At 45.3% G+C, this 24,582-nt stretch overlaps 1 protein-coding gene across 1 annotated transcript in view; it reads left to right on the top strand.

Annotated features, from left to right (window-relative positions):
* The first annotated feature begins 791 nt into the window (after positions 1-791).
* Positions 792-24,582, top strand: part of IRS1 (insulin receptor substrate 1) — a 61,824-nt gene continuing 38,033 nt past the window's right edge. Inside the window, exon 1 of the mRNA XM_069578387.1 lies at positions 792-4,706. Coding sequence (XP_069434488.1) covers positions 978-4,685 — 3,708 coding nt within the window. The 5' untranslated portion in view covers positions 792-977 and the 3' untranslated portion in view covers positions 4,686-4,706. The remainder of the gene's footprint in view (positions 4,707-24,582) is intronic.

Below are 24,582 nucleotides of genomic sequence, written 5' to 3'. Positions count from 1 at the left end.
GGAGGAGGAGGAGGAGGGAGGAGGGGATAAGTAGCGGCAGCGCCTCCGGGGGAAGAGGCGTCTTCCCCCGACTCCTTCCCCAGCCTCCCCCTCGCACCCCCGACCCCCCCCCCTCCGCCTTCGCCTCCCGCCCTCGTCCCCTCCCCTCTTCCCCGGCCGACTGGAGCGAGGGGCAGGGATGAGCCTGTCCCTTCGGCGCGCCCCCAGCTCCCCAGGCTGCCTAGTCGCGTTTCGCGTGGAAAAGCCACTTTCTCCGCCCGCCGACATGGGCCCGATCGGGGGCTGCAGAGGACGCGTCCGCGGGCTGCGGCAGCAACAGCAACAGCCGCAGCGCCGCGGTCTCCGCGATTGAGCTGGTATTTGGGCGGCTGGTGGCGGCGGGGACGGTCGGGGGGTGGGAGGAGGCGGAGGAAGAGGCGAAGGAGGAGGAGGAGGAGGGAGAACCCCGTGCAACGTTGGGACTTGGCAGCTCGCCTCCCCCTGCCCAAGGATATTTAATTTGCCTCGGGAATCGCTACTTCCAGAGAGGAACTCCGGAGGGAAGGCGCGCGCGCGCGCCTGGAGGGGCCAGGCGAGGACCCACACACACACACACACCCCGCCCGCCCGCCCGGGCCGCCGCCTGCCAGCGCCGGACTCTGGCCCCGGCGGCGAGAGATGCATCTTAGCTTCTTCCCGACCGCGGCGGCTGAGAAGAGACTTGGCTCTCGGGGGATCCGGGCTGCACTCGCGCCGGACGCGTTGCCTCTCCCCCAGGGCATAAAACGCCAGTAAACTCGGGTCGGGGCTATCTCCTTGGCGCAGCTGCTGCGTCCTCCCTCGACCGCCCCTCCCCGGCGCAGAGGGCGGCGTGGATTTCGGAGTCAGGGTTTCTGCCTCCTCTAGCCCTGTTTGCATGTGCGGGGCCGCGGCTAGGAGCCTCCGCCCCCCACCCGGTTGTTTTTCAGCGCCTCCCTCTGCTCGGCGGCGGCGGCAGCATGGCGAGCCCTCCGGAGACGGACGGCTTCTCGGACGTGCGCAAGGTGGGCTACCTGCGCAAACCCAAGAGCATGCACAAGCGATTCTTCGTGCTGCGGGCGGCCAGCGAGGCTGGGGGTCCGGCGCGCCTCGAGTACTACGAGAACGAAAAGAAGTGGCGGCACAAGTCGAGCGCCCCCAAACGCTCGATCCCCCTGGAGAGCTGCTTCAACATCAACAAGCGGGCGGACTCCAAGAACAAGCACCTGGTGGCCCTCTACACCCGGGACGAGCACTTTGCCATCGCGGCAGACAGCGAGGCCGAGCAGGACAGCTGGTACCAGGCCCTCCTGCAGCTGCACAACCGTGCCAAGGGCCACCACGACGGGGCCGCGGCGCCTGGGGCGGGAGGCGGCGGGGGCAGCTGCAGTGGCAGCTCCGGCCTCGGGGAGGCCGGGGAGGACTTGAGCTACGGGGACGTGCCCCCAGGACCCGCCTTCAAGGAGGTCTGGCAGGTGATCCTGAAACCCAAGGGCCTGGGTCAGACAAAGAACCTGATTGGCATCTACCGCCTCTGCCTGACCAGCAAGACCATCAGCTTCGTGAAGCTGAACTCGGAGGCGGCGGCCGTGGTGCTGCAGCTGATGAACATCAGGCGCTGTGGCCACTCAGAGAACTTCTTCTTCATCGAAGTGGGCCGTTCCGCAGTGACGGGCCCGGGGGAGTTCTGGATGCAGGTGGACGACTCCGTGGTGGCCCAGAACATGCATGAGACAATCCTGGAGGCCATGCGGGCCATGAGCGATGAGTTCCGCCCTAGAAGCAAGAGCCAGTCCTCCTCCAACTGCTCCAACCCCATTAGTGTGCCCCTGAGGAGGCACCACCTCAACAACCCTCCACCCAGCCAGGTGGGGCTGACCCGCCGCTCGCGCACCGAGAGCATCACGGCCACCTCCCCAGCCAGCTTGGTGGGCGGGAAGCAGGGCTCCTTCCGCGTGCGTGCCTCCAGTGATGGCGAAGGCACCATGTCTCGCCCTGCCTCAGTGGACGGCAGTCCTGTGAGTCCTAGCACCAACAGGACCCACGCCCACCGCCATCGAGGCAGCTCCCGGCTGCACCCGCCTCTCAATCACAGCCGCTCCATCCCCATGCCTTCTTCTCGCTGCTCGCCTTCCGCCACCAGCCCCGTCAGTCTGTCGTCCAGCAGCACGAGTGGCCACGGCTCCACCTCAGACTGCCTTTTCCCGCGGCGGTCTAGTGCTTCTGTGTCTGGTTCCCCCAGTGATGGCGGTTTCATCTCCTCCGATGAGTATGGCTCCAGTCCCTGCGATTTCCGAAGCTCCTTCCGCAGCGTCACCCCAGATTCCCTGGGCCACACCCCGCCCGCCCGGGGTGAGGAAGAGCTGAGCAACTACATCTGCATGGGAGGCAAGGGGGCCTCCACCCTCACTGCCCCCAGTGGTCACTACATTCTGCCCCGGGGGGGCAATGGTCACCGCTACGTGCCAGCCGCAGGCTTGGGCACGAGCCCAGCCCTGCCAGGAGAAGAAGCAGCCGGTGCGGCAGATCTGGATAATCGGTTCCGAAAGCGGACTCATTCTGCGGGCACCTCGCCTACCATTTCCCACCAGAAAACGCCATCTCAGTCCTCTGTGGCTTCCATTGAGGAGTATACTGAAATGATGCCCGCCTACCCACCAGGAGGTGGCAGTGGAGGCCGAGTACCCAGCTACCGGCACTCTGCCTTCGTGCCCACCCACTCCTACCCAGAGGAGGGTCTGGAAATGCACCCCTTGGAGCGGCGTGTGGGCCACCACCGCCCAGACACCTCCAGCCTTCACACCGATGATGGCTACATGCCCATGTCCCCAGGGGTGGCCCCAGTGCCCGGCAGCCGGAAAGGCAGTGGGGACTACATGCCCATGAGCCCTAAGAGCGTGTCTGCCCCGCAGCAGATCATCAACCCCATTAGACGTCATCCCCAGAGAGTGGACCCCAACGGCTACATGATGATGTCCCCAAGCGGCAGCTGCTCTCCTGACATTGGAGGTGGGCCCAGCAGCGGCGGCAGCAGCAGCGGCGCCGCCCCTTCTGGGAGCAGCTATGGCAAGCTCTGGACAAACGGGGTAGGGGGCCACCACTCTCACGCCCTGCCACACCCCAAACTTCCGGTGGAGAGCGGTAGTGGCAAACTCCTGTCTTGTACAGGTGATTACATGAACATGTCGCCCGTTGGGGACTCCAACACCAGCAGCCCCTCCGACTGCTATTATGGCCCCGAAGACCCCCAGCACAAGCCCGTCCTCTCCTACTACTCATTGCCAAGGTCCTTCAAGCATACCCAGCGCCCTGGGGAGCTGGAGGAGCCCCGGCACCACCAGCACCTCCGCCTTTCCTCAAGTTCCGGTCGACTCCTCTACGCTGCGGCCGCAGAAGATTCCTCTTCGTCCACCAGCAGCGACAGCCTGGGCGGGGGATACTGTGGGGCTCGGCCAGAGCCTGGCCTCCCACATCTCCATCATCAGGTCCTTCAGGCCCATCTGCCTCGAAAGGTGGACACAGCTGCCCAGACCAACAACCGCCTGGCTCGGCCCACGAGGCTGTCTCTGGGGGATCCCAAGGCCAGCACTTTACCTCGGGCCCGAGAGCAGCAGCCGCCGCCCCCGTTGCTGCTCCCTCCGGAGCCTAAGAGCCCAGGGGAGTATGTGAATATTGAATTTGGGAGCGATCAGCCAGGCTACTTATCAGGCCCGGTGGCGTCCCACAGCTCGCCTTCCATCAGGTGTCCGTCCCAGCTCCAGCCAGCTCCCAGAGAGGAGGAGACGGGCGCAGAAGAGTATATGAACATGGACCTGGGGCCGGGCCGGAGGGCCACCTGGCAGGAGAGCGTGGGGGTCCAGCCGGGCAGGGTGGGCCCGGCGCCCCCTGGAGCTGCTAGCGTGTGCAGGCCGACTAGGGCAGTGCCCAGCAGCCGCGGCGACTATATGACCATGCAGATGGGCGGTCCCCGGCAGAGCTACGTGGACACCTCACCTGTCGCGCCCATCAGCTACGCCGACATGCGGACGGGTGTCGTGGAGGATGCCAGCCTGCCCGGGGCCACCGCGGACGCTCCCTCCTCATCCTCGACGGCCTCTGTTTCCTCCACTGCACCTCCGGGAACAGGGGAGCTGGCGGCCCGCTCGGCCCTGCTGGGGGGCCCGAGCGCCTTCACGCGGGTGAACCTCAGTCCCAACCGCAACCAGAGTGCCAAAGTGATCCGTGCCGACCCGCAAGGGTGCAGGAGGCGGCACAGCTCTGAGACCTTCTCCTCTACGCCCAGTGCCACACGGGTGGGCAACACGGTGCCCTTCGGAGCCGGGGCTGCCGTCGCGGGCAGCGGTGGCGGCAGCAGCAGCAGCGCCGAGGATGTCAAACGCCACAGCTCTGCTTCCTTCGAGAACGTGTGGCTGAGGCCTGGGGAGCTTGGGGGAGCCCCCAAGGAGCTGGCCCAACTGTGCGGGGCCGCTGGGGGTTTGGAGAATGGTCTTAACTACATAGACTTGGATTTGGTCAAGGACTTCAAACAGCGCCCTCAAGAGCGCCCACCTCAACCGCAGCCTCCTCCACTCCCAGCCCCTCATCAGCCTCTGGGCAGTAGTCAGAGCGGCCCCACCAGCCGCTCCAGCGAGGATCTAAGCGCCTATGCCAGCATCACTTTCCAGAAGCAGCCAGAGGACCTCCAGTAGCTCAACTGGACATCACAGCAGGTGCGTTTCATGGTGACAAAGTCAGAAGACAAAACTACTTTTAACCTGGTGCTCGGATTCTGTGCCCCAGGGCCCTTCCCTCTCCTCCCTCTGCTTCTGTAGGGAGTGCACTCCTGGGAGGGAGAGGTCTGGGCACAGGAGGGGACATGTGCCTGATGGTTAGATAAATCTATAGGAGCAGCCACTCCAGAGGGCTTTTCCCCTTGCGATTCCCAAGTGAAGTACTTTAGTATTTCCAAGACATATATCCTGTTAATGCCAGTTCTGAGGTTTGTGAAGTTCGTTTATAAGAACCCTGATCTCCTTATGGAAGTTTTCTTTTGACTATATACTGAGGTCAGTCTCTAGAAGGGACAGTTCTACAAAAAACGTTTGTTAATCTAGGGGCTAAGCCCTTCATTTAAAGGTAATTTCTCAGAGCTCTTAAGGGTGATCTTATCAAGTTGCCCTGTGTACTTTAGTTCTGTGATTTCACAATACCAAGGCAACATAAGTAGTAGTGGGAAACATCAATTTTTATTCCTGTTGCCCAAAAAAGATTCAGAAGTAAGAGCTTGCTTTAGGCTTACAGATTTAGAGAAATAGCTGTCTGTCTATGGCTCTCTTTAAAAAGTAATTATTGGTGACATTTTGTTTCTGAATGAAGATTTATGAAATGTTACCCACACATGGACCCATCACCTCACAGGCATGGCTGCTTTTACACAGTGAAGTCTGCATGCATCTGGGACCCATTATTGAGTTAAGAGTTATGAAAATTCATCCCACCATGTCAGCCTTACAGTTGTCTGTTTTTGCAAAGGCCTGTACAGAGAGAGACCCCCACATAGATCATATGGGGGCTACTGTACATCTTCTGTAAAATTACTTAACATTTTTACTTTGAAAAGAAATATTAAGTCAGGGAGATGGAAGAGTTTGGTTTTCATCTGCATTGAATGTAAGGGCTTAACCTTGTCCTTTTTGTAGTATATTTACTGTTTACCTTTTAAGTTCTAGAGTGAATGCCTCACTAAATGTTGAAAGTTGGCTTTGGGTCTTCTGTGGCTAAGGCTGTACTGAAAATGAAAAACATTTCTAATAGGAAATTAGCCTGCCCTTCATTCTGTTGAGCCTTTTTTTCTGGTGGTCATAATTGTGGGAAGAGGAGAGGAGTATAGTTTGCAAATAATGTGATGAGTTGGCAATGTAGATGTTTCCAGCATTTGGAAACACTTTATTCTGACAAACATTATCTTGTGATAACCTTTTTATATATGTTTCATCAAATGTGCTTTTACATTATTCTTCTTAATATGTGCCCATCCATAAGAAATTCATGTGTATATTGGGTTCCTATTCCTATTGATTCTACTATTTGACCCATATCATTTGCTGTTTTCTGGAACAAGGTGCAGGTATAGAAACAATCAAACTAAGATTTTAGGGGATATATATTATGCAAAACATTTATTTGATTAGTATTTAGATTTATATTCATGATTCCTTCTCTAGAAGAGAGATTTAATTGTGTGCATCAACAGTAAAAATTTTGGTTGTTTCAAATGATGTTTTGGGACATGTGGATCCCTCTAACACTTTAACTGTTTGTGTTGCAAAGTTTCTCATTTGTAAAAGAATGGGAATTTGAAGGGGGAAAAAAATCCCAACAGAACCAAGATTCTGATTTTAAAGAAGAAAGAAGAGGCTAAGAAACAATAAATGTTCCTCACCTGTTTTCTTAATTTGATCAGGGGTTTTTTTGTTGTTGTTTTTGAAAGTAGAATAAATAATATTTTGCTTTGAAGGAAGTTGACCAAATAAAGTTTTCATTTTTCAAAACGGCTTTAAAATAAAATCCTCCTTTTATGGAGGATACATTAAAAACAAACCAACCCAAACAAAACAATCTTCTATTCTTAACTTTCTGAGGGAAAGTATAATATTCTGGAACAACCATATAATCATTCCTTAATAATTTTGGAGCAGCAATAGACCAGCAATGGACAGCACCATGCCAGAAAAATCCTACAGTGTGTATTTGTAAGATGTAAATGGAGAGAGGTGAGGGTGTGTGTGTGTGCTTTAAGTGAGGCACCAAATGCTACTTGGCACATTTACATCTTGAATTCTGCTTGTTTGCCTTTGCCCTGTTGCCTTTAAATTTGTAATTTAATAGGTAATTATCATATGAAACAAAAAGAAATCAAGTCTGTCTGTGGCAAACCCCTTTGCCTGGGAAGGAGTTATGTTACTTTGTGAAAACGTTGTTTTCCTAACTTCTCAGCAATTGCTGTCTTTGCCTGTCTTTCCTATTTCTCAGGTAAAACCTAAAGCAGGAAAAGGAATGAGGGGCTTGGAGATATGTGTGTGCTCTTTCCCTTAACCCCTCGATTTAATCGTCTCTGCTTGTTGAATGTTTTTCACCGTCTGTTACAGGAGAATGTTTCTGAGGCATTTAGCGCAGGTGCCCAGGAGTGCTGGTTGCCCTTGATTCACCTTCTGTCTGATCACCTTTTCTGTTTCTTTTCTCCTCTCTCCTCCATCCCTGTCTCCTCTGGGTTCTAACCTGCTGTATTTTTTCCCCCCCGGTACCCTCCTCTTCCATTCCCCTTGTTTCCCACCTCTTATTTCATGCTCCTGCCATTGTCTTTTTTTTCTCTTTCTCTTTGGCTCCATTTCAGAATTTCGTACTTGTGGCCTACTCTCCCCAGAGTTAATGGAGAGCCCCAAAAGCAGGGCAGAAAGGGCACAGCAGCCAGCTATCTTCAACCAGCGTTTACCTCAAGTTTGTTTTGTTTGGAAACTGCAGCCGGGCAGGTAGAGCAGGCTTTGGCAAAGACATAGGCTTTCTGCCATTTATTTTAGGTTCCTTTTTTTTTTTTGGTCATTTTGTTTTGTCCCCTTGGAAAAAAAGTCCATTTTTCTTCCTTCCACTGCATTTCCTAGTCGAGGTTTCCAGGACTCCTACCTCCAAGTCTGCCTCTCATCTCTCCTTCCCCGTCCCTCCCTCCTGTCACCTCGCTGTGTGGCCTTTTTGTCTGGCACTTGCTCATCTCCACGGTCACCTCTGCTTCTTGCGTGCCTCTCTATTTGGCGCTTGGCTCCCCCTCCCTCCTGCAAGCCCTTTTTGGCCCCGGGATGGGGGGGTTAGTATCGAGGCGGAGGCTACTCTCAGACTCCCACCCGGTCCGCCGGTTGCCCGAGGGCGCGGGGGCGGTCGGGCCCCTTTCCGCGCACCGCGCGTGGTGGGCGGTGGCGGCGGCGGCAGCCGAGCCCTTGGCCCCAGCAGAGCGCGGCAGAGACTGGCCCAGAGTGGGCGGGGCAGCGGGGCGCTGATTGGCCCCCGCCAGAGCCAATCAGCGCGAGCGCAGGCCCTGCTGCAGCAGTGGTGGGGCGGGGCCTCGGGCGAAGGGGGTCGATGGGGGGCCCGTAGTCCGGGGTCCGGCGTGGGCGGCGGGCCAGGCATCCGGGCTGTAGCCTACCGCTCTCCCGCCAGCCCTTCCCTCTGGAGCCGGGAAAACGGAGCCAAACACACGCCCCCTCCACCCCCTTCCCGGAGGATGTTGTGCACTCGGCCCTATTAGTGTGCATCCAGACCAGAATCCTAAGAATGAGAAAGTCCAACCAGCCCACTGACAGAGGCCGGAAACGCACACTTCCTCTTATATTTAATTGAGAAAAATCCAGGCCGTGGCCATGTGACGCGCCCCATTTTGTTTCCCTCCTCTCTTTACTACGGTTTACTACTACTACTACCCGTTCCTGTTCCTTCACCTTCCCAGGAAGCTACAGCACGTGGCTTAGGAGTGATTGGGTTGGCTCAGGAGCTTTCCATATACTTCTCTTACTATTGGGAGGGAGGAGAGAAAAACAAAACAAAACATTGGAGTAGAAAATACAAGTGCTGTGGCAGGCACCGTGTGGGGATCATTCGGGAAAACACGTTTGGCTTGAATTTGCCTTGGAGTTAACACTTAACTGAGTGCTTGCAGTTTGCAAAGCACGAAGCTAGGTAAGATCAACAAAAACTGACCATCCTAGGCCCTCAGAAGTTCCGGTGAAATGAAAACATCTGATACATCCTTGCCAGTCGTGAGAATCTAGAGATTCATCATAAGAGCTTGGGTAGTGTTCCTTACTGAGCTTGGAGATAATGCGGCTTGCTTCTAAAAACCGATTTTTTTTTTTTTTCCCCACCAGTGACAGCTCATCAGACAGGCTGGACGAACTGATTTTGAAAGCTTGCTAAATTTGTGTTGTGCTACCTCAACATAACCAACCTTCTCTGCATTTATACATTTCATGTATAACCAGATGAAATTGGAAATTTGTTCACATTTGTCTTTTCTACAGTAAAGAGGGAAAATAACAAAGAGGAATTCCATGGAAGTATTTTCTTCTCTCCATGCCTCTCAAATAAGTATTTCTCAGCAGCCAGCAATCACTGTTGCAGTCGCTGAATCATAAGCCCCAAAGGCAGCATTTTTCCTTAGGTGTCGATTGAAACATCACAGGTGAAAATGTAAGGAAGTAATTCTATGCCCCCTGAGTAATTCTGTGCCCCAGTACTGTGAGCAAGTGGGAGCAAGCTTCTCTGTTCCAAAAAACTTTGAGCATTTCATAATTTCTACCAATGTTTGGGTAGCTTTTTATTTTAAAAAAATCCATAAAAATTTCACATATTGTTATTTATCTGATTGCCCCCCCGAACCCACTCAAATAAACACTATTTCTAAGATTGTCTTAGGGTCACACAGAGTCGGACACGACTGAAATGACTTAGCAGCAGCAGCAAGAGACTTGGAATTCAAAAGGGCATACTTCCCTCCCCTCTCCCTATTCTTTTCTGTTGTTGTTGTTTTATCAAAATTCCTGGAAAATAATTTAATGCCATCTTGAATGATACAATGGAAAGAACAGTTTCTGGGAACCAGAGATCTTGGGTTGTAACACAGCCTGTGTCCTTTGCTAAGCCGGGTGACCTTGAGAAAGTTGCTTAATTTCTCTGGACCTATTTCCTTTTCAGTAACTTGAGAATTTTGTTCTAAATTATTCTAACCTCTTTTGCAGCTCTAAACGTAGTGATATTTTGTAGAAAATTACAGATATTCTTTAATGGGTCAGTTGTAATGAGGGTTCTTTCTGGAGAAGCTGTTGTTGGGGTTGTAATGAAGTGCTTTAGAATATTCTGTCCTGTTCTACCATCTGAATCACTCTTTTGATTTGATTCAGGACTGATTTCAACCTCTTTTATTTGGATGGAGCATTTTCAGGTTTTAACAGACCTTAAGACAAACCTTCCTGACTATACCAGTCTAAATTTTTAGAACTTTCTTTAAACTTAGTTTGGCTCCTCTCCCTCCTCCCCTTTTAAAAATAAAATTTATGTAAGGATGTAACTTGGGGAAGACTCTTGAGAGTTCCTTGGACAGCAAGGAGATCAAACCAGTCAGTCCTAAAGGAAATCAGTCCTGAATATTCATTGGAAGGACTGAATGCTGAAACTCCCAATACTTTGGCCACCTGATGTGGAGAACTGACTCATTTGAAAAGACCCTGATGCTGGGAAAGATTGAAGGCAGGAGGAGAAGGGGATGACAGACGATGAGATGATTGGATGGCATCACTGACTTGATGGACATGAGTTTGAGCAAGCTCCAGGAGTTGGTGATGGATAGGGAAACCTGGCGTGCTGCAGTCCATGAGGTCGCAAAGAGTCAGACATGACTGAACTGACTGAAGGATGTAAATTACCTGCTGATTCCTTCACTTTAAGGTCAGCTGTTGGAAGTACCCCTCCCCACCTGACAATATGCTGCTGTTTAGTCACTAAGTCCTGTCCCACTTTTTTTTTGCGACCCCATAGACTAGTCTCTGGTGGCTCAGTTGGTCAAGAATCTGCCTGCAATAAGGAGATCCAGGTTCAATCTGTGGGTGGGAAAGAGCCCCTGGAGAAGGAAATGGTAACCCACTCCAGTATTCTTGCCTCAGAAATCCCATGGACAGAGGAGCCTGCTGGGCTACAGTCCATGGGGTCACAGAGTTGGACATGATTTAGGGACTGACTGCACCACCACCAAGACTGTAACCTGCCAGGTTCCTTTGTCCTTGGGATTTGCCAGGCGAGAATACTGGAGTGGATTGCCATTTCCTTCTTCAAGGGCTCTTCATGACCTAGGCATCGAATCCCTGTCTCCTGCTTCGTAGGAAGATTCCTTATTGACAGTTTAGGTCAGCTTTAACCAATCCATGTCTATGACGTTATTCTGTTGGAATAGAGTTGGTGGTCTGTTTATGGATAATGTTTCTCAGTTGTCCCATCAGAATCCTTCAGTGAGGTATCCACTTGAATGAATGGAGAGGAAATCAGAGAGGCCAATTGGGAACTCTAGGAAGTCATGCACAATTTTTTGTTTGGTCTTATTTTTGTCTGTTAGGTGTGTGAAAAAGCTCAAAGCTTCTCTTGCTGGCGGAAGTTAGCGTTGTCCAGTTTTTGTACTTCAGATTTTTGATTGGTCGTCTGGGCTGTTCATTGCTTTGCTGACCCAGTGTAACCCTCCCTGACCAGTTGCCAGTGCTTTCAGAAGGTCCTAGCCTTTGGGCACTTCCATGTGGATTTCATAAATCATTAGAATAGTCTATTGACTCTTTCATTCAAAACTTCATTGACCGAATGCTTTTCCAGTCCTCCTCCTATAATCAGATATGTTTCTTAGCTGTATTGTATATAAATGATTCCTTTTATTTTGGTGGGTTGGTAGTTTTAGTATAATGGAACACTTCACCATTTTGTTTTGCTTTGTTTTAAAGAAAACCATTTCCTCAATTATTTCCTCATGTTACATACTTACTGGAAATTGTATTAAGGGAAAATTGCTTCTGGTGGATTAACTTGAAGTCAGTTTCACACCAAATATTCTGTAACTTTTTTCATACTAGTACTTTTCTTGTATTTAAAATTATAGATACTGTACCACATTTATAATTATGTTCAGTTTAGTTCAGTTTAGTTGCTCAGTCGTGTCCGACTCTTTGCGACCCCATGAGTCACAGCACGCCAGGCCTCCCTGTCCATCACAAACTCCCGGAGTTCACCCAAACTCTTGTTCATCGAGTCGGTGATGCCATCCAGCCATCTCATCCTCTGTCATCCCCTTCTCCTCCTGCTCCCAATCCCTCCCAGCATCAGGGTCTTTTCCAATGAGTCAACTCTTCACATGATTCAGCTTTAGCATCATTCCTTCCAAAGAACACCCAGGCCTGATCTCCTTTAGATTAGACTGGCTGGATCTCCTTGCAGTCCAAGGGACTCTCGAGTCTTCTCCAACACCACAGTTCAAAAGCATCAATTTTTCGGTGTTCAGCCTCTTCACAGTCCAACTCTCACATCCATACATGACCACTGGAAAAACCATAGCTTTTGGTCTTAGAAGCTCTATTATTCAAGGACATTTCCCCCCTGCCTTTGGGTGGGTGGGTGGCTTTTATTTTTAGTAGTGAAAACCTCTAACCCTCTGATCTCTGGTTCCTGAGCTTGCTTCTGGCGGGAAGTATAATCTCTTTTGAGATTTTGTCATTTCTCTTTTCTCTCTCTTTCTTTGTTTTGATGGTGTGCAGTCATACTTGTTTTTAAGCTTGTAGTAGTTTCTTCTAGAAATACTAAAAAAAGCATTTAAAAAAAAAGGTCCACCAAGTTTTATGATAGTTTACTGTATCCAAACTTTTTTTTTCTTTACTGTTTCGGTATAGGCAATGCACGTAACGTGCTATAAGTGTCAAGTGGTTTACACATTTTTTTAGAGGTATAGAGTGGCTGTTTAGGCTTCCTCCCAGTCCTGTACCCGTTTGTCTTCTCAGAGGTCACCACCAACACTGTTTTATTGTTTATCTTTCCAGAGATGAGCTGCTCATAAGTCTTGAAACTTAGTTATATAAAGTTGGTTACATGCCCAACAACTCAGACTTTCATGGAAGAACAGGCTCAGACCTCACATTTCTGCACGAAAGGAACACAGCAGACAAGATACCTCTTACAGCGGATTCAATGCCTTGTCCTGTTAAAGGGAAAAAGAGAAGTACTCTATTTTCCATGCCTCTTTTGAATCGTCGGGTTAAAATAAGCACATGACCCAGGAAGAAGAAAAGCATTGGTTAAGAAATGGTCTCTTTTTCTAACTTTGAAGCATTTCTCCTAATTGATAGAGGAGGGGAAGGTATCTAAATTTTCACATACTACATTTTATAGCTTTCTTTATTTCCCTGGTACACTTTCATAGTAGTACTTGAGCATTCGACACCCAGCCCTTAACCTCTCTAAGACTAAATGAATAACTAGTTCTTAATATAGTATAGTAGGATTAAGTATAAAGGTTAAGGATCTTTCTGAAGAGTTTCTGGACACCGAAGTCTCATAGTTCTGAGAGTTCAAAAGAATTAATGCCTCTTGCTGGATGAGTGAAAGCTAGAAGTTCACCTCTGAGAAAAACAAAAAATGTGACTACTGGGGTTTCTCAGATCAGGCTATTGTCTATATTTTTAATGCCATTGGTGGTTGGTAAAAATATTCATGGTGTTTTCCTAGACTAGAGAATTTTCCTTTCTAATAGTCCTCAGATGGCTCAGATAGGACTGGAAATGAAATGTGGTCCTGGAAAGGCATCCAGAGCCCAGGGGTGCTTGAGACATCTTGAACAATCCTTCTTCTACCTCTTCACCAAAACTGCCCTCTCCTTACAGACCCCAGAAGCTAAAACAGATAAGTGAAAGTTGAGTAGGGAGAGCTGGATAGCCATGACCGAAATAGGGTCAAAGACTTTTAAATGGCTTAAAAGAGGTTTTCCCACCTGAGTATGAGTCCAGATCCAGGAACAAGAGTTGCTAATTATCGGAAAGCAAACCCAAAGGGTTGGTAACATCCCACTCAAAGCCAAGGCAGAGTTGTAACTCTTTGCCCCAGATATTCTACCAGTCAGCATTTGCTTTTTTCATTTACCAGAATCCCCACGCCGTAAATGTTCTCAGAGTTGCAGAACAAAACAAAATGGGGCCACTTTGGGAAGTGTGTCACGGTGGGGGGAAGGGGAGGGGCTTCCTTAAAGTTTTTCGAGGGCCTGGCTGAGCTGGGTATCTATGACCCACTTTTGGCAACTCCCACCTAACCCCCAAATCCTCCCTTTGTCGCTGTTTTTCCCCCCTGCTCAATTCCAGTGTATGCTTTAAACCACAGCTAAACAATAACTTCCTTTCAAACCTGATCCTATTCCTCAGGTTAAGGAATATAAACATTGCATTTTTTTAAAAAAAAGAGTAGGTAATAACTTAATTTCTGAAAATACTTTACTTCCATTAGTAGGGCACCCTAGATGTCACTGAGATTATAATTAAGACTTTCTGTTTTGCCTCAGCTTTACTGTGTGTGGGGGGCGGGGGTGGGGGGAGGCGGAACGTGGGGAGGTGGGGGAGGTGGGGAGGTGGGGAGGTGAAGCTGAGGGTTATGGAGAAGAAACTACAGTCTGATAAAATAGGTTCTATTCCTAAAACTGGGTCTTTAAAAATATCTTGCAGGCTTGGTCCCTCAAAAGTCCCCGCAAGGGACGACCTTCAGAAAGTGTGCAGGCTTGTGTTTGTTGGGCCTTTGAACTGGGTGAGGAATGCGTCTCGGGTCGGAAAAATGAATGGCTGGTGCTTTTAGCCTCCAGCTTGAAACTCGCTAGAGGAATGTCATTGTGCCTTCAGAGCCTGCTCCCCACCCCACTGGGCTCCTGGAAAGTGTCTTTGCAGCATCAAGTACTCAACAAAACCACATGCCACCCAATTTGATCTAATTCACTAGGTACTTTTGGGTGGATTTTAAATGAATGTCTCTTCTCTAAGAATAGAACACCATTCCATGGTTACTCATGAGATAAAGAAACTTCAGGCTTTTTCTTTTTTTTGGCTTGCGGAATATTATTTTAAAAAATGGTGGCAGGAGGTATTTAGGGACATAAATGAAGAGTTCTTAGCTCTGATGAGTTCAGAATGGATTTTCACCATCTATAAAATTGCATTTGCAGTGTAAAATCAATTCATTTAATTGATCAAAGAAAATATCTAGAGCCTTTGGTTTCCTGGGTTCCAGTGTACCTAGCACGCTGTCTCTTTCCTATTTTTCAGAAAGTTTACCCCTTCCTGAGAGATGCTGGAAACCCCTTTCCTGGCTTGAATCACTGGTTTCATGCTCCTCTTTCCTCCTAGAAATTGTAAGCTATTTGAGAGTAGTCTCACTAATTATTTCATGACTCCAGTATCAGTGGAGGTGCTCAAAATGCTTGCCAAATGAAAAATTTGTTTATCAACAGTTAAGGAGAGAGTTGTTGAATCCAGGAAGAGGATAGTTTTAGAAAATTCCTAAATTAAGACAACACTGCGGATCTATTTTGAGGCCCTCAAACCCTTTCGTTTGCTAAATATCTTAAAAATCAAGTTCAGATTTAACAAGATATTTAAAAAATCATCAAACAGAATTACAGGAATCTTTGCAGTCTGATATGACCGGATGTGAAAACTTGGGGAAAATTAATTACAGCTGCATTGTTGCTGGGTCTGAAATCCTTGCATACTTCCTCTGCTCCCCCAAACCATTTTTTGAAAGATTGACAGAAATTTTGCTTTGTTTTGACAAGATTTATTTCTCTGCTTCCAACAGTAGTTCATCAACTTTTATTCTACTAATAGAGTTCTTCTGATGTTAATTGTAGCCTACTGATCTAGGTCAAAGCATAGCTTTTTTACTGAGGTTTGAAGATATCAAAAACAATGCAAAAAGTATTTGAAAAATAATTATTGTATCATAGTTACCTCTGTTTTTCAAAATGAGGCCAGTTATTAAGTATATGATTCATAGAGGACACTTCTAATTTGTCCCCATGCTCATCCTTTTTTTTACTCATGAATATATTGTTGCTAATTAGCCTTTCTACTAAAATATGAGTAAGGTCTGGGGAAAGGGATTAAATTTAAATGAGTGCATTTTGCCAGTGTGGTACTTGTTATTACTCTGCTAAAAAGTTACCTTGGTCTGAGCAGTTGACCCTGATTGCCAAGATATGAGACTTTCCTCTTGCATTATGTTTTTGCGCTTGGTTGAAGCTGGGGTAGTTTGATGACCAAAGGATTAGACCGTGTGTTCTAAACTAGCCTATCACCTATTATAGTAATTTTTTTCAACATTGCTTGAAGTTTTAAGTATTACGCTAATAATTAGCATCGAAGCAATTTTATAGATAGCAAAAATTTATAGTTTTTAATATAAAACCCTACAAGTCCCCAAGATCTGTAACATAAATATGTTCTATTTTATTTTAAATAGGACTTCAATTTTCTTGATCCTACATAGTCACGTTGGCATTTATGCTACTTTCTAAAATGTGAAAGTATTTTCAATGGGCATGTGTCTGGTATTGAATTAGGCTATTTTTCTCTCTGCCAGGGTGGTTGACAAGGTTTACATGCTTAGTGCAATGCCTCTGGCATTTGGTCGACACTATTTGTTGTAGATACTGAATGAATGAATGTGGGACCATATGTTTTTAAACCACAGTATGGGAAAGGTGCCAACACCTCATTTATCTATAGAACAGAATCATATTCTATTCAGGAGGACAGAGAGTTAGAGTTTTTCTTAGTTACATTACCACTGTCTGACACTTGGTAAGTACTTCTTAAATATTTCCATTCATTCCAAAATTAAGCTGTTGTAATTACTGAACCTGGAAATTTGAAGAAGTCATAACCCGACTTGAAGATAGCCGTGCAGAAGTGCTGAAGACTCAAACGTTCTGGTTAATTAATGCAACAAGGAGTTAGTGAGTTTCTCCTGAGTGCCAAGCTTATCCCTGAGTTCTTGAATTACAACTGTAAAGAAAACAGGTGAAAATTTAGGCTTTCATCGAGCTTTTTTTTTTTTTTTTTTTTTGAGGACCCGTTGAAAGGAAGGCTACAAAGGATCAGCTTCCTTGGGGGACAAATAAGGCCCACTAAGAGAAGGAACAAAAACTGCCAGCCCTTTTCATGGACTTGAAGGGTTCACATTGATTTGTTTGTGTAATTTATTCATCACATCCTTTTGCCTGGATCCTTTAAGTATGTTTTTCATACTCCTTGTGACTTTTCAGTTGTGATCAAGGTTACCTTGTGACTCACAAATGAAACAAAGTCACATTTTTCTGACCTCATGGGACAGGATATGAAACAGAAGGAAGTAAAGACTTGAAATTGGTGTGTGTCTGCTTGGGAGAGATTGCCTTATGTGAAAGGCAATATCTGGAACAGATGACACCCAGGGAAGGGGTGTGAGGGGTGAGTGAGATCTCCAGGAAGCTCCAGAAAAGGCTGGGGGACTGTGTGGGCACCACTGTGCGCTGGGCCACCCGTGTATGTTGATGTTGTGAACCACAGCTAATGTCATGGTCCTTACTGGACGGTAGTAGTTTTCACTGTTTAAGAGGTTTCTTTTGAAGACTATTATGTAAAACTGGTTATGGCTCATACCAATTCTTTTCTGAAGTTTTGTTTGAAAATTCTGATGGAAAATTATTTAATATGTTTACTTTTCTCTGCGTCTATTCTTTGTATAAAATGTTTGAGAGGAAAGACCAGTATCTTGAAACTACTCTTTTAAAAAATGCTTTTATTTTTATATTACTGTGTAACTTACTAATAAGGATATTTGGTATGTTCCTGGTATATCCATACATCACAAGAGTAAATTCCACCATTTTGAGGATTTTTTAGTGGTTACCAGTTTTTATGGTGAGGATATGTGAGATTATTTCCCTCACTCTGTTTTAGTAGTGATGACAAGAAACAAGGCCCCTGTCCTTTTTAAATTGAAGATATACATTATATTTTTATCAGAATATTTAAGTTTATATATATATATAAACTTCTGTAACGTACAGTAAGGTTCTAAAAAAATTTTAAAAATAAAACAATGCATTTAAATGTGCAGAATATAAAACAGGAAATCATAACAACATTGCTCTTTACTAAAAGAGGAAATGAGGCTGGAAATAAATTTAAACAGAAATTCTTTGAAGACAATAGCCATAAACATGAACTGTTTCATCAGTGAGTAGACAATGTTCGTTAAACTGAATATGACTTTCTGGGTTTCAAATATGTATTTATTTGCTGACATTTAATTGCAGTCAGTTTCCTCTGAAAGAAATTTTGCATCATCCAACTTTTCTATAAAAAAGAAGAATTCATCAAATACAATTTACCATTTAGGGTTCTTTAAAGTGGCCAGGAAATTTAAAGGTATTTGAAAACCATTTAGAGAGCAGAACATATGAATATTTTTATAATCACCTAACCTTGTTTTATTGCTCATTTTTAACCCAGTAGGAATGTTTTAAAACATTTCTCTACTTTCTATTGCTGTAAGATGCTCCATGATTATCTTATTTATTTCCTGTCCCTGTCCTAATATCATCCATTCCTCTGCTGCTGCTGCTAAGTCATTTCAGTCAAGTCCGACTCTGTGCGACCCCATAGACAGCAGCCCACCAGGCTCCGCCATCCCTGGGATTCTCCAGGCAAGAATACTGGAGTGGGTTGCCATTTCCTTCTCCAATGCATGAAAGTGAAAAGGGAAAGTGAAGTCGCTCAGGCGTGTCCGACTCTTTGTGACCCCATGGACTGCAGCCTACCAGGCTCCTCCATCCATGGGATTTGCTAGGCAAGAGTACTGGAGTGGGTTGCCATTGCCTTCTCCTCCATTCCTCTAGGGAGCTCTGATTCCTTTTACTGGAGAATTGTGTTAGAAACCAAGATCTTGGCACTAGATTTGTTTGTTGCTACTAGAATGTTATTTCTTTTTTGCTCTCTTAGCTGTCAGAGCAAGGAAATGTATGTGTGTGTATAACCTAGATATATATAATATTATATATATGTTTGTATAATATATATATAATAACATATAGTATATATGATGTATAATATATAGACTCCCTCTCTATATATATATGTTTGCTCAGTTGTGTCTGACTCTTTATGGCCCCATAAACTGTAACCTGCCAGGCTCCTCTGTCCATGGAATTTTCCAGGCAGGAATGTTGGAGTGGGCTGCCTTTCCCTATTCCAGGGTATCTTCTTGACCCAGGGATTGAACCTGCATCTCCTGCATTGCAGGTGGACTCTTTACCACTAGCGTCACCTGAGAAGCCCATGTGTGTGTATATATACATTCACATATACATATACATACACATATACACATATACACACACAGACAGAGTTGGCTGGCAGACTACAGTCCAAAGGGTTGCAAAGAGTCAGACACAATTGAGCAACTAAACACGTATACATATCTGTAAAAATTTATGCATGTAATCATCTGTAAGTAACTTAAGCTGATCATGGATTCATACTAATGTCTGAACTCTGATCAATGGATCATTATTGATCAGATTATTGGTGGATTATTCTAGCCTCTGCCCTTTGCTTGTCTTTACCTCCCATCCCAACAGGGAGAAACTTGGCTGTCACCATCCTTCATCCATGTACTTACTGGTTCAGTTTCCCTGCATACATGTATGTAGCAGTGTCAGAATTGTCAACACATGCCCTATAGGAAATGACTTTATCAACTAGAGTGCAGTTTCTTTTGCCTATAGTTTTGTAGGTTTTTGCCACATTTCCAGTTACTTAGGTCAGCACCTCATATCTCCACCTGCCTCAGGGAGATTGCCTCATGCATTTGTGATATATCTAGATGCTTCCATCACATTCTGTATTCCACCTGTAATCAAGGACCTCTTGAATTAAAAAGTTTTTTTTTTTGCATACACGTAAGGTTTATGCTTTTTGCTGTCAAGTTGTAGGTTTTGACAAATGCTTGTTGTCTTGTGTTTACCATTACAGTATCATGCAGAATAGTTTCACTCTCCTAAAAATTACCTGTGCTTCCCTATTTAAACCTCTTCCTAATACCCAGAATCTGGGGGTAAACCACTGATCTGTTTAACATCTCTGTGGTTTTGCCTTTTCCAAAATGTTATATAATTGGAATCACATAGCGCATATATTTATTTATCAGACTCTCTTCTGTTGCTTAGTGGTATGCTTGTTAAGATTCATTCATGTCCTTTTTTGTGGCTTGATAGTTCATTTATTTATGCTGCTGAATAATATTCCATTATATGGATGTATCATAGTTTGTTTATCTAGTCCACTGACCTCTTAATGGGATATTTTCTCACATGTGTTTGAAGACCTTTGTGCAGTCAGCTTTTAGTTTTTTCCTTTATATTAACCAGTATTAGATTTTAGTTGGCATTCTGGTTTCTCAAACCTTTAGCCAATTTTGTGGTTCTTCCCAAAATCTATAAAATATCCTGCATCTTTTTCCTGCCCAGAATTGGTCAGTATGCTGGAGTAGAGTGTTTCAGACCAACCCAGCATATAGTTGGAGATTTGCTTCCTAATTTCTCCAGTTCTTTCCACTTTAATCGGCTCTTTGTCAGTGTTTCTTTGTTTCATGACAGCAGACCATTATAGATTTTTTTTCCTCAAACTTTAAGCTTTTTATTTTATATTGGGGTATAGTCAATTAACTAAACCCTGAACTGAACTGATAGCCAATAAACAATGTAGTAGATTCAGGTAAACAGTGAAGGATTCAGCCATATATAGATACATGTATCCATTATCCCCAAACTCCCTCCCATCCAGGCTGGCATATAACATTGAACAGAGTTCCATGTGCTAGACAGTAGATTCTTGTTGGTTATCCATTTTAAATATAGCAGAGTGTACATGGCCTTCCCAGAGTTCCTAACTATCCTTTCCCCTTGGTAAGAATAAGTTCATTTTCTGAGTCTCTTTCTGTTTTGTAAGTTCATTTGTATCATTTCTTTTTAGGTTCCACATATAAGGGATGTCATATGACATTTCTCCTATGTCTGACTTACGTCACTTGGTATGATACTCTCTAGGTCTGTCTTTGTTGCTGCAAATGGCATTATTTCATTTTTTTAGTGGCTGAGAATTTATTCTGTTGTATATATGTACCACATTTTCATTATCCATTTTTCTGTCAATGGACATTTGCTTCCATGTATTGGCTATTATAAACAGTGCTGCAATGAACATGTATCCTTTTTGGTTCATGTTTTTCTCCAGATATACGCCCAGAAGTGGGATTTCAAGGTGATGGTAGCTCTATTTTTATTTTTTTAAGGAACCTCCTTATTGTTCTCCATAGTGGCTATACCAAGTTACACTACTACCGTCACTGTAGGAGGGTTCCCTTTTCTCCACACCTTCTTTAGCATTTGTTGTTTGTGGATTTTTTGATGATAGCCGTTCTGACCAGTGTGAAAGAGGACATACAGATGGCCAATGGGCACATGAAAAGATGTTCAAAATCGCTAGTTATGAGAGAAATGCAAATCAGAACATTATAGATTTTTGTATCACCTTGGAGCCACTGTGATCACCAGCGCCTTCTTGAGCTCTCTTTCTCCAAGGACCTAGCTACTTGGATTTTTTAAAACAATTGTATGAATCCTTCCACTAGTAATCTTGTAAAGAATATTTTATGATGTTGCCTTGCTATAGATATTTTGGTGGTGCTAGTGATAAAGAACCCACTTGACAGTGCGGGAGACCTAAGAGACATGGGTTCGATGGCTGTGTCGGGAAGATCCGCTGGAGAAGTGCATGTCAACCCACTTCAGTATTCTTGCCTGGGGAATCCAATGGACAGAGAAGCCTGGTGGGGGAGGCTATAGTTAGGGTTGCAAAGAGTCTGACACAACTGAAGCAACTTAGCATAGATATTCGGAGAAGGCAGTGGCACCCCCCTCCAGTACTCTTGCCTGGAAAATCCCATGGACAGAGGAGCCTGGTGGACTACAATCCATGGGGTCGCTGAGAGTTGGACATGACTCAGTGACTTCACTTTCACTTTTCACTTTCATGCATTGGAGAAGGAAATGGCAACCCACTCCAGTGTTCTTGCCTGGAGAATCCCAGGGATGGCGGAGCCTGGTGGGCTGCCATCTATGGGGTCGCACAGAGCCGGACACGACTGAAGCAACTTAGCAGCAGCAGCAGCAGCAGCATAGATATTTTAAAAACACATTTTTTTTTTCTTACCATAATTCTTTCCCAGGTCTCAAAGAATCAAGTTAATAATCCAGATCATGTGAGCGTGGTCATCATCGATTCTGCAATAGGAATCTGGAACTGGCCAGGCACCGCTGCCTGGTCTGGGTGCAGTGTGGTTCACACAAGACGTGGTTCACAGCAGACATAGATTTCACAAGACGGCCACAAAATTCATTCCTGTCTGGACCTGTAGTCTGGGGACAGGTCTTTCCTTCCTGGATTGCAGAATTGTTCCTAGACTCATAAAAGGGGCCACTCTGGGAATCTGTGCTTATCACTTGGGCTTAAAAAAAGGCAGTTACTTAACAAATGGCTAAAAGGGGCTTGAAGAGCATATTGAAGAGTTTTTTCAACACTCAACAAAAATTTTTGAGCATTTACTATGTTCAAGGTGAAATCAATCTTAAGGCTACTCTTGTAGATTGACTTCCATTGAGAACAGTCAAACCCCTTTTTACCCACCTGGGGCGAGTGTGCTGTAGGGCAGGTAATCATAGCACAGAGTGATAAGAGGGCCATAAAGGCATAGATATTTTGCTCAAATACAAGGACACAGAAGACAAGTGATACAGTCCCAGGCCATTTATGTTATGTGCCATAGTTCTTTTTTTGGGGGGGCGGGGTCGGGAAACATTGAATTTTTTTTTTTTTCCCTCTCTTTCTTTCTGAAATGGTCTCAACTTGTTGTGTAATTCTGGCAATAGAATTCCTGACATACTAGATCATAAAGATTATAGCTAGGCGTCTTTTATACTGTGTATGTGTGTGTCTGCATGTATTCTTACCTTGGGTTACATGTGTAATTTTTCAAGCACATTCCCGTATAATCAGTTTTGTTGTCTGTACTTGTTGACTAGCAAAGCTTCTGGAAAAGTTGTTTAAAAATATAGGACCCAAGAGTTTCCTTAAACACATCCTTTTCATCAAAATGAATCTCTGGGCAAAAACTATTTTTAAACTTGTTTAAAAATTAACTGACCTGAAATAAATCTTCGTTCCTTTATGAACCAGATATTAAAAATAGGGATCTGTATCTGTTAATGGCTTTTGTTTCAAAATTCCAAAAATACCCAAATGGAGGTCCATAGGTCATTGACTGGGGACATTCATGGGATCTTCTGTAGAATTTCTGGGGCTGCTGGATTTTGCACCTTCTCGATTGCCACCAAAGTCTAAGAGGAATTGGTGTGACTGGACTATATTTGCATTTAGAGTGTTAGCAAGCTTCCAGAGTACATATGCTGGGCTATTTATGAAACAATTTCAGCTGACAGCTGAAGATCAGAAGCTCCTATTTTGGGACGTGTCCTAAATGTGAGGTTCTGTGGTAAAAAAAACATTTAGTGTCCTCCAGATAAGAATACTTAAAACAGGAAGCAATGGTAATTTATTGCATCCTGCGTAAGTATGTCCTTATCAGTCAGATAAGCTTTTGGTTTCAGTTCTGCTTTCCTGATTTCTTGTAATCAGCTTCTGTAAGAGGATTTTAGAAAGGGGGATAGGGGGCCTTAGGGGTCTGGGGAGAATTTGCCAGCATCATTTTTCCTGTCTTGATAAGATTCTTTCATTTCCTACTACTCAATAGTATTTACTCTGCTAGGAGAAGAACCTTGTACTACTGTTGACTCATCCCATTGGCTCATCTACTGTGTGTGTGCATATAAGGTTGATTCTGTATATGTTTACAAGGCAAGGCTAGGTAGACTATAATACATTAAGGGTTGAATGATATGACAGAACCAGCCTGGGCAGGAAAGGAGGAGATGTGAATTTTATTCCTGATTCAGCCACTTCCTGGGATCCAACTTCTTTTACCTGATTTTCTGGTCGTAACATTGGCTATGGTGCTATTTCCCCAATCTCACAGTTTTGTTTGAATCACGTAAAAGTGCAATTGGGAACTATGAATTGCCTTTTGAGCCTAAGATTTGTAGTGGTTTGAGTTTAAATCCCTCCACTTCTCTTTTGCCCTTACAACCCAAGGATGCTTTTGGTTTATGTTTGTCCCTATTCAAAGTGCTTTTCAAGTTCGGTCAGCTTCCTATACATCTTGACTGGAAAAGTATATTGTGACTGAGTGCTTGAAAAGATACATTGACTCTGACTCTCTAGTTGGATATTTGTTTCTCGGAGCATGAGTATTTTGTACTGTGAAATTCTAGGAATTATTAGTTTGGCACAGAAGAAACTCTACACGTGGGCTAAATTATTTTAGAAGCTGAAAGTATAAATCAGGATTAAAGATTGTAGTGTATTTGTTAAATTTTAAAAGGAGGTATGTGCATGCATTTTATAGTTCCTGTGGATTTTTTTATACACTAAATATGGAAAATAAAAGTATTGATGGGTGGCACTGAATGTTTCCTTCCACAGAATTCTTGTTGATAAATATCTCTACTCTGGCACCCTTTGCCAGAGAAAACTGGTGTTCCTTGCTGTGCTGGGTAGAATGGTGACCATCTTGAGGCCACGGGGAAAGGAAAGTATGACTCACTTCTTAGTGAAGGAACTAGATTAACTCGTTAAAGTTGATCTTAGAATTTGAATGGTACAATTTACTAGTCCTAAAGAAAGCAAGCTTTGGAACCTGTAAGCTGGCTGAAAGAATGGGATTTACTCTTGCTGGGATAAAATGACCTTGCTAGTGTGGGCTATGTTGTGATTTTGAAGGTTACCCTTTATTTTTACCCCACAGGGGAGAGTGGGTATTTAGATGTGAGCACATCCTTGGTCCTGA

The sequence above is a fragment of the Ovis canadensis genome, chromosome 2 (assembly GCF_042477335.2).
Source record: "Ovis canadensis isolate MfBH-ARS-UI-01 breed Bighorn chromosome 2, ARS-UI_OviCan_v2, whole genome shotgun sequence".
NCBI classification, from domain to species: domain Eukaryota; kingdom Metazoa; phylum Chordata; class Mammalia; order Artiodactyla; family Bovidae; genus Ovis; species Ovis canadensis.
Note: the sequence above shows the minus strand (reverse complement) of the source record. Positions and strands in the feature narration are given on the sequence as shown.